At 38.0% G+C, this 9642-nt stretch overlaps 2 protein-coding genes and 1 pseudogene across 2 annotated transcripts; all 3 read left to right on the top strand.

The window, feature by feature from the left end:
- Positions 1-2204, top strand: part of LOC111479257 — a 4035-nt pseudogene extending 1831 nt beyond the window's left edge.
- Positions 2084-3110, top strand: LOC111479256 (serine/threonine-protein kinase STY17-like). The gene is made up of 4 exons (XM_023123808.1): positions 2084-2294; positions 2440-2537; positions 2656-2864; positions 2933-3110. Exons 1-4 carry the CDS (start codon positions 2084-2086, stop codon positions 3108-3110), a joined length of 696 nt encoding a protein of 231 aa, XP_022979576.1.
- A 2585-nt stretch (positions 3111-5695) lies between these two features.
- LOC111479023 (serine/threonine-protein kinase HT1-like) lies at positions 5696-8945 on the top strand. Its single transcript, XM_023123465.1, has 7 exons — positions 5696-6083; positions 6864-7242; positions 7330-7451; positions 7593-7789; positions 7871-8045; positions 8213-8347; positions 8534-8945. Exons 2-7 carry the CDS (start codon positions 6921-6923, stop codon positions 8747-8749), a joined length of 1167 nt encoding a protein of 388 aa, XP_022979233.1. The 5' UTR covers positions 5696-6083; positions 6864-6920; the 3' UTR covers positions 8750-8945.
- The last annotated feature ends 697 nt before the right edge of the window (positions 8946-9642 follow it).

Genomic DNA, 9642 nt, shown 5'->3' with positions numbered 1-9642 from the left:
AAAAAAAAAAAAAAAAAAAAAAAAAAAAAAAAAAAAAAAAAAAAAAAAAAAAAACGATGATTATGCACTTATTTTGAATGAGTGTTTGCTCAAACATGTTCAAAGCTTTTGTTCAATATGAATAATTATGGATAATGATCATGTCTCATGCCTAGTTTCTGTAGAGTAGGCGTTAATATGCTAATATTCTACCTCACTTGTAGGTTATTGAAGGGAAGCCATACAATAAAAGATGTGATGTCTATAGCTTTGGCATCTGCTTGTGGAAAATTTACAGTTGCGATATACCATACCCCGATCTTCGCTCTGCTGACGTATCATCTGGAGTTGTTCATCAGGTACAGTACTTGGGAGGACGTAATACATAAAACACGTCTCTTCAAGTGTAACGGCCCAAGCCCATCACTAGCAAATATTGTTCTCTTTGTGCTTTTCCTTTCAGGTTTCCTCTCAAGGTTTTTAAAATGTGTCTGCTAGGGAGAAGTTTCCACATCCTTATAAAGAGATCTCACAATCCACCCCTTCAGGGCCCAGCGTTCTCGCTGACACTCGCTTCCCTCTCTAATCAATGTCGTTACTCTCTCTAATTGATGTGGAATCTCGCATCAAGTCTCTTGTTAATGGCTTTTATTCTTGTGTCTGTTGCAACCAGTAGGGGTAGAACTTCAAAATAATATCTATAATGAAGAGCTTAATCTTAAACAATGTCCCTTTCCATTTATTCAGTAGTGTTATGAATTCTATGTTTATGTGTAAAGTTCATGAAGAAGATCTGAAGCATTAGCATTTTGTTTTGCCAGAATCTGCGACCCGATATCCCCGAATGCTGTCCTAATTCTCTGGCAAAAGTGATGAGGAAGTGCTGGGATAGAAATCCATCCAAACGCCCTGAAATGCATAAGGTTGTCGAAATGTTGGAAGCCATTGAAAAAAGTAAAGGAGAGGGGATGGTTTCTCCTAACAAAGTTTCTTGCAGCTTCTGTTTCAGCCCTTTTGGCACGCCCAGTGGTCCTTAATTCACTTGGACTCTCATCACTCAATGGTATTGTTCTCTTCCTAATAGTTGATGTTTTCCTTCTAAGAATTCGTTGTTGTTGTTTAAAACAAAACTGCTGCTATATATCATGCATAGGGTTGGAGTAGAATGGTATGATATTATCCACTTATGGCTTTGCTTTTGATTTCTCCAAAAGGTCACATAACAATGGAGATGTATTCCTTACTCATAAAGTCATGATCATCCTCTTAATTAGCCAATGTGGAACTCTCTCCCAATAATTCTCCCCTCGAACAAAGTACAAAATAGAGCCTTTGAACAACCTCCCCTTAGTCGAGGCTTGACTCTTTCTCTAGTGCCCTCGAACAAAGTACACCCTTTGTTCGACACTTGAGGATTCTATTGACATGACTAAGTTAAGGGCATGACTATGATACCATGTTAGGAATCACGACCCTCCACAATGGTATAATATTGTCCAGTTTGAGCAAAAGTTCTCATGGCTTTGTTTTTGGTTTCCCCAAAAGGCCTCGTACCAATAGAGATGTATTCCTTACTTATAAACCCATGATTATCCTCTTAATTAGTCAACATGGGATTTCCTCCCAACAATCCTCAACATGTAATTGTAAGTTCAAGCGAAAAATATCTAAAAATTCATTTGAGCTTTAAAATTGTCATGGAATTCAATATTCATAAATATTCCAAACATGGTGAAAACATAGTTAAAAATAAGGTTTAACAATCCCTCGAGCGGAGTTCAAAAGCTGAAACATTACTTCACTGTCCTACGAATAGAAATAATAATAAAGAGCAAGACATTGGGCCAAACAAATTAATATTGTAGTATCCACTAAAAAAGGGGAACCTATATACTATGCCATCACATCACATCAGTCTTTCTCTCACTCGTCATCGCCATCAAATTGGGACAAAATATTAATATTAATAAAAGTTGACTTTGTATTAAGTCAGTCAACTAATGATTGAGCTAGATGTAATTTAATTTGTCGGACAATGGATTCCATATTTTTCAAATCACAAACTTAGTGTTGAGGGATAATTTCTAAATTTTGAATATCAGCAATGGATTCGAAAGGAAATGATGTGGAGGTGTATGGCCTTCTTATTATGGGAAGCGATCAATATCCGCGATACATACTACAGGGGGGCTCGGAATGTCCCTGGTCCGAGGAGTGGGACATTGATTTTTCTAAACTTGATATCCAAAAAGTTGTTGCTCACGGGACTTGTAGAACTGTATTCAAGGGAACATATGACAAACAACTTGTTGCAGGTAATTAAACTTCCTTTACGGCTCATCTTTTCTCTTTTGATTTTGGTTCTGCTGCTTACGTTTATGTCCAAGTATGGAATCAGCTTCGAGCTGGGTGTTTGTGAACACAATTGGCTTAGGAACTCTACTCTTTTCCATATTACAGTGAAGATATTGGACTGTGGGGACGGCCCTGCTTTGTGCGAATTTTTTCGGCAAAGAGTTGATGTATGGCACAAGCTTCACCATCCTAATGTTACGAAAGTACCAACTTCTTCTTGTTCTAAGTTCTTATAGTGAATGCTTGATGTTCATGGGATCACATATTTTTTTGTATATGAATTTTGTTTTCTTCAACTCTGGTTTTTATCTTTGGTAACAGTTTGTTGGGGCTTCAACAAAAGCTAGAAATCTTCAGATTCCTTCAAAACTCTCTTCAATGGATCATCAAAGCTCCATTTCACCTACGGCTTGTTGTGTTGTTATTGAGTATCTTCCTGGTGGGACATTAATAGAGTTTTTGATTAGGAACAGGAAAAGGAAACTCCCCTTCAAGGATGCCATTCAATTAGCTTTGGATCTCTCTAGAGGGTAACTCTCTCTCTCTCTCTTTTCTAAAGTAGAAGATTTGCTAATTAGAGTTATAACTGATTACACAGGCTTAGCTATCTACACTCCAACAAGATTATGCATCATGATGTCAGAACTGTAAATATGTTGATAGATGCCCACAGAACCCTTAAAATTGCTGATATTGGAGCTGCTCGTGTTAAAGCTTGGAATCCAAGAGATATGAATGGAAAAACTGGTACCGTTGAATACATGGCCGAGAGGTAACTTTGTCATTCTGTTCTTAATACATCTCAGTATTAGGCACTAGCAATGTTGTTTTATCATGTGTAATAGCAATTAGAACTGCGTGTACACATTCTCCAATTATAGATGTATTTGGAAAAAAGGATACTGATTTGAAATATTACGTTCTTCTGTTGTTGTTTCCCTTTATGAACATATGTTCTTTTAGAGTGACACATTTCTCTACTTGGAGTCTGGAAATTGATGTGAATCCCACATTGTTGGAGGGGAATGAAGCATTTCTTATAAGGATGTGGAAACCTCTCCTTAATAGATGTGTTTTAAAATCGTGAAGCTGACGGCGATACATAACGGGCCAAAGCGGACAATATTTGCTAGCGGTGGACTTGAGTTGTTACAAATGGTATAAGACCCAGATATCGGGCGGTGTGCTAGTGAGGATGCTGGCCCCCCAAGGAGGGTGGATTGTGAGATCCAACATCGGTTAGAGTGGGGAATGAAGCATTCCTTATAAGGGTGTGGAAACCTCTCCCTAATAAATGTGTTTTAAAACCGTGAAGCTGACGGCAATACATAACGGGCCAAAGCGGACAATATTTGCTAGCGGTGGACTTGGGTTGTTACAAATGGTATCGGACCCAGATATCGAGCGGTGTGCTGGTGAGGGTGCTGGCCCCAAAGTAGGTGGATTGTGAGATCCAACATCGATTAGAGTGGGGAACGAAACATTCCTTATAAGAGTGGGAAACCTCTCCATGGTCCGTAATTTCATGATGTGTACTCTCATCACTTAATGATGTAGAATTAAAGGAGCCAAAACTATGCTGGTTTGTGTTTCTTTTGTGCTCTGTGGTGTGAAATTTGCTCTCACGTTGTGATTGCAGTTATCAATCTGTCTTTGTTTCAGACTATGTCAAGTTATCAATCTGTCTTTGTTTCAGACTATGTCAATCAAGTGTTCTCTTCTTATTTGTTTTGATTTTTGCCTTCCAAGTGTTTGTTCCTTGTTTAAATTTCATCATAAGGATTATTATGAGGAATAGTCCGACTAGTTAAGAGAAAGATTATGAGTTTATAAGCAAACGATATTGTTTCATTGGTAACGAGACATTTTAGGGAAACAAAAAAAAAAAATAATAAATAAATAAAGTGATGAGAGGTTATATTCAAAGTGGACAATCGTGATTCCTAATATGATATTAGAGTCATGCCATTAGAATTCTCAAGTGTCGAACAAAGAAATTGTGAGTTTCGAAGGTATAGTCAAAAGTGACTGAAGCGTTGAACAAATTGTGTATTTTGTTTGAGAGCTCAAGAGAAGGTCGAACAAATGATGTAGTTTGTTTGAGTGCTCAAGAGAAGGCTATGGTGTATTTTGTTCAAGGAGAGGATTGTTGAGAATTATTGAGAGGAGTAGTCCACATTGGCTAATTGAGAGGAAAATCATGAGTTCACAAACGAACACTATTTCTAATAATAAGGCCATTTGGAAAAGCTAAAAGTAACGACACTAGAATTTATCGAAATAAACAATATCATGCTCAATTGGCTAACACGGTTGCAATTACTCATCCAACCATCTCCATGACGCCGAACTTCATCATACCCACCACTGAGAATGACAGTGTCACGCGCTGAAGCAGCAGGGTCTCATTCGTAAACAATCGACTCTATCTAAAAGCTCATTTCCACATCTCTTGAGATGGGCACTTCGGATTATCTTCGGAAGGCGTTCGAGCTCTTCCATGAAGACATGAAAGCAAATGTCACTCTTTTCATGTTCAATTTATTAGTTAGGAACGGTCATGTTTGTTTAATGCGTGTTATCTATAACCCCAAGTAAAACGTGTTGATCATACTTGTCCAGTACTAATTGTCCATGGTTGCTGGCTCATTTCAAGCCCTTTCATGTTATGTCAAAAGAGGGTGTATGACTATTCACAAAAATCATGTCTACGCGTGAATTGAGGCTAAAATGTCCAAGATATATGGATATGACTAGTTATCATTTCTTCCTACCCTAAGTTATATGCTATTTAAGTTGGGGTGTTCCTTGTTTTAGTCCTATAAAATTCTTTAATTTTTCAAATGTGTTTCATCGCTCACGTTTCCTCAAACATTTTTTGCAAACATGACTCGTAGCTTGAACATACGCCAATGTGTCTATAAAGTTTAAATTTTTCACGACTGACTTATTTGCTAGACTAGAACAAGTATAGCACAATGGTTATCTAGCTAAACCACCAAATTTATTTTATAGTTATATTATAGATATAAATCCAAAGTAAATTACTATGAGATTATACAATATGGTTGAATTTATTAAAAGATTACCTTTTTAATAGAATTTATATTGAAAAATAGAAATTATTTATTAAAAAATTCATAAAATATTTCTTTTCCGACAAAACAGAAAGAAAGAAAGAAAGAAAGCTTTTCATGCCGGAATGTTGGTTCGTCCGTACAATACATACCGGTAATTCAGTTGAAATAGAATTTGATATCCGCCCTCTGTTTTATATTTTGCTAATTTCAGTATAAATTGATTTTGAAAGAGTCAGTGTCGATTCCGAAGGCTATAATATATGCAAATCAACCCGCGCTTTTCTGTTGATCGTTACGAAGTTCGTGTGGTGCTTCGATCCGTATAGCCGGTTTCTTCTTTTTTTAGAAAATCAGGTTTTCGATTTTTGGTTGCCTTGCGATACTCTGTTCTTCCATAACCCTTTTCACGTCCAGTGGGTTTGCCGCAGCGAACCCATTGGGACGAAATCGTGTTTTTGAATTCTCTGATTTTCATGATAGCGCCAATGGCGCTTCTATGATTTTCGTCCTACTTCGTCGCCTTCGCCTCCTTACCGGCTGTTTCATGGTCGTCTTTCATCAACATTTACCTACTCGATTTTAACTCTTCCTCTTTCCGGCAAGGGCTCCTTTTAGGGCATGCGTTCTTGCTTCGTCTGGGCTCCTTTTGCGGGTCGATTTTGGTGAGAGGTAATTACTATTATTGACTTCTTTTCTTCCTTCCCCCCACCCCTCCCCTCATGTTTTACCTTATTTTAGATTTCTAGGCGCTTCGTATTGGCCTTTCGGCTATCATAATTTGGGACGTTTTCTGAAGGTTTACTTTTATTTCTATAATTTGAGTTCTATTGTATTACAAATTGAAAGTTGAACTCAAATCCTAATTCAAGTTTGTTGAGGATTGAGGATTGTTGGGAGGGAGTTCCACGTTGGAGGCTTATAAGTAATGAATACATCTCCATTGGTATGAGGCCTTTTGGGAGCCCAAAGCAAAACCATGAGAGCTTGGACAATATCATACTATTGTGGAGTGTTACTCTTAACTTAGTCATGTCAGTAGAATCCTCAAATGTCGAACAAAGAAGTTTTGAGCCTCGAAGGTGTAGTCAAAAGTGACTCAAGTATCAAACAAATGGTGTAGTTTGTTCGAGGACTCCAGAGAAAGAGTCGAGACTTGATTAATGGGAGGCTGTATATACCTTAGGAGAGGCTCTGTAGTGTACTTTGTTCAAGGGAATGATTGTTGAGGGTTGTTGGTAGAAAATATAGATACGTGGATATGTGGAGTGTTGTGATTCCTAAACAAGTTTGGGAGAAATTTGAATTTGTTCCTTCATTGGTTTCTTTATTTTTACATTTCAATAGGTTAAAGGGTTATCTCCAATAATGGGAATTATGAAAGACAACAAAATGCTGTATAGTTCTTACTTTACCGGAATGCATCATCCTTCATGCTGTTTGATCTCTCAGGTTTGAAATCCTTGTGTTCAAGGTGTTCTATTCGGGTTATCTGTGTCAATCTTAGCAATGGGTTCGAAAGGAAAGGATATGGGGGGCACTACGATCCCAAAGGAGACACAGAAACAGGATAGAACTCCGAACTCAAAGGTGGCTGGTATGGGAAGCATTAGCAGCAAAGATATGGTATTCAGAGCAGATATGATAGATTTGAAAACCCTAGATATGCAGCTGGAGAAACACTTTAGCCGTGTTTGGTCAATGACCCAGAATCAAAGGCCAAAGGAGGAGTGGGAGATTGATTTGTCTAAGCTTGACATTCAAAAAGTTATTGCTCATGGGACTTACGGAACAGTATATAAGGGTGCATATGACAATAAAAAGGTTGCAGGTAAACATCTTATTTTTGATGATGTGAAATTGCAGCTGAACTTAATACATTTCTATATTACCTAAACTGTACTTTTCTGTGTTATAGTGAAACTGTTGGACTGGGGGGAGGATGGTCTTGCCACTACTGCTGAAACTGCTGCTCTGCGGGCATCGTTTCGGCAAGAGGTCGCTGTTTGGCACAAGCTTGAACATCCTAATGTTACAAAAGTACTAACTTCTTCTTCATGTTCTTATAGTGAATGGTTGATGAAACATTGAATTATATGACAATTTTTTTGGCTATATTTCTGTATGTGAGTTTTATGTTCTTTTAATTCTGGATTTGAGTGGTTATATCTTTCATAACAGTTTGTTGGAGCTTCAATGGGTGCTACAAATCTTAAGATTCCTACAACGGAGGATCAAAATTCGCTTCCATCTAGGGCCTGTTGTGTTGTTGTTGAGTATATTCCTTGTGGAACATTAAAACAATTATTGATAAGGCACAAGAAAAGGAAACTTCCCTTTAAGGATGTGGTTCAGTTAGCTTTGGATCTCTCCAGAGGGTAACTCTTTCTCTAACAATGTTGGACATCATCTTTTCTAAAGTAGAAGATTTGCTGATCAGGATTATACTAATTTTACAGGCTTAGCTACCTACACTCCAAGAAGATTGTGCATCGTGATGTCAAAACTGAAAATATGTTGATAGGTGCTCACAGATCTCTCAAAATTGCCGACTTTGGGGTTGCCCGTGTTGAAGCTCAGAATCCAAGAGACATGACTGGGGAAACTGGTACCCTTGGATACATGGCCCCAGAGGTAACCTTTTCATTCTGTTCTTAATACATGCGATTATTACGCACTAGCAATTAGAACCATGTCTTGATGATTATGCACATTCGTTTTGAATCATATATGAATCATATATCATGTCTGAGTTCTTGTATAGTCTGCGTTAATATGCCAATATTCTACTACATTGATAGGTTCTTGAAGGGAAGCCATACAATAGAAGATGTGATGTCTATAGCTTTGGCATCTGCTTGTGGGAAATTTACTGCTGCGACATGCCATACCCCAATCTTAGTTTCGTTGATGTGTCATCTGCAGTTGTTCGACAGGTGTGGAAATTCATGTCTCTTTATGTCTTTTGTTCAATGCCATTGTTCTTATGTTTGTTGGCACCAGAAGGGGCAGAACTTGGAAATGATATCTATATGGATTAGCTCATAGCAGTGTTATGAATTCTATGTTTATGTAATTAGTTCATGAAGAAGAACTGAAGCATAAGCATTTTGTTTTGGCAGAATCTGCGGCCCAGTATTCCGAAATGTTGCCCAAATTCTCTGGCAAATGTGATGAGGAAATGCTGGGATAGCAATCCATCCAAACGCCCTGAAATGCATGAGGTTGTGAAAATGTTGGAAGCTATTGATACAAGTAACGGAGGGGGGATGATTACTCGCGAGTACTTCTTTGGTTGCTTCTGTTTCAGGCCTTTCCACAGGCTCCGTGGTCCATAATTCATTTATGCTCTTATCATTTGATGATGTAGAAATAAGGAGAGTCAAAACTACGATGGTTTTTGTTTCTTTTGTGTCTTGTGATGTCATGTCATGATATTTCCTAGTAACTGCTGAAGTTTGCTCTCATATTGTGACTGCAGTTACCAATCTGTCTTTGTTTCAAAAATTTTCAATGAAGATTTCCTCTTCTATTTGTGTTGATTTGTGCCTTTTAAGAACTCTGTCGTTGTTTAAATTTTATTATGGTATAATCCAACCATCTCCATCAGACCGAACTTCATCATACCCTCTGCTGAGAATGACTCAAAGCATACCAGAAAGCTTCACGTTTCTATTTGTGTTAATTGTGTGTGCTATATAACTGCTGCGTTTTGTTGAAGGAGTTCGGCTCCATGGAGCTCTTATGAAGATTGGTTTAGAGAGAGATATGTTGGTACTAATGCTCTAATACATCTGCTTGCTCGAAAGGTGTTTGATGGAATGCTTGACAGAAGTGTTGTTTTGTGGACCTCCTTGATTTGTGGTTATCCTTGGACAGAATCTTCCTTAGTGGCTGTGGCTTTGTTTCTCCAAATGATCGAGGCAGGTGTTAAACCCGATGCTGTCACAATGGTGTGTGGGATATCGGCTTGTGCCAAGTTGAATGATCTTAAACTGGCCAAGAGAATTCATGGTTACATTGAAGAGACAGAAACGAGGCTTAATACTCGTATGGTGAATGTTCTTGTGGATATGTACAAGCAATGTGGAGAAGCTGTTGCTGCAAAGCGACTATATGATGAATGTGGTGGATAAGAATTTGGTTTTATGTGTTTTATGTGACACAATCATGTCAAACTTTGTGTGCCATGGTGTGCGGAACAAGGTACTTGCTGTCTTAATAGATATGT

Source organism: Cucurbita maxima, unplaced genomic scaffold, assembly GCF_002738345.1.
Source record: "Cucurbita maxima cultivar Rimu unplaced genomic scaffold, Cmax_1.0 Cma_Scf00005, whole genome shotgun sequence".
Classification (NCBI taxonomy): domain Eukaryota; kingdom Viridiplantae; phylum Streptophyta; class Magnoliopsida; order Cucurbitales; family Cucurbitaceae; genus Cucurbita; species Cucurbita maxima.
This window is presented reverse-complemented; position numbering and strand designations above follow the sequence as displayed.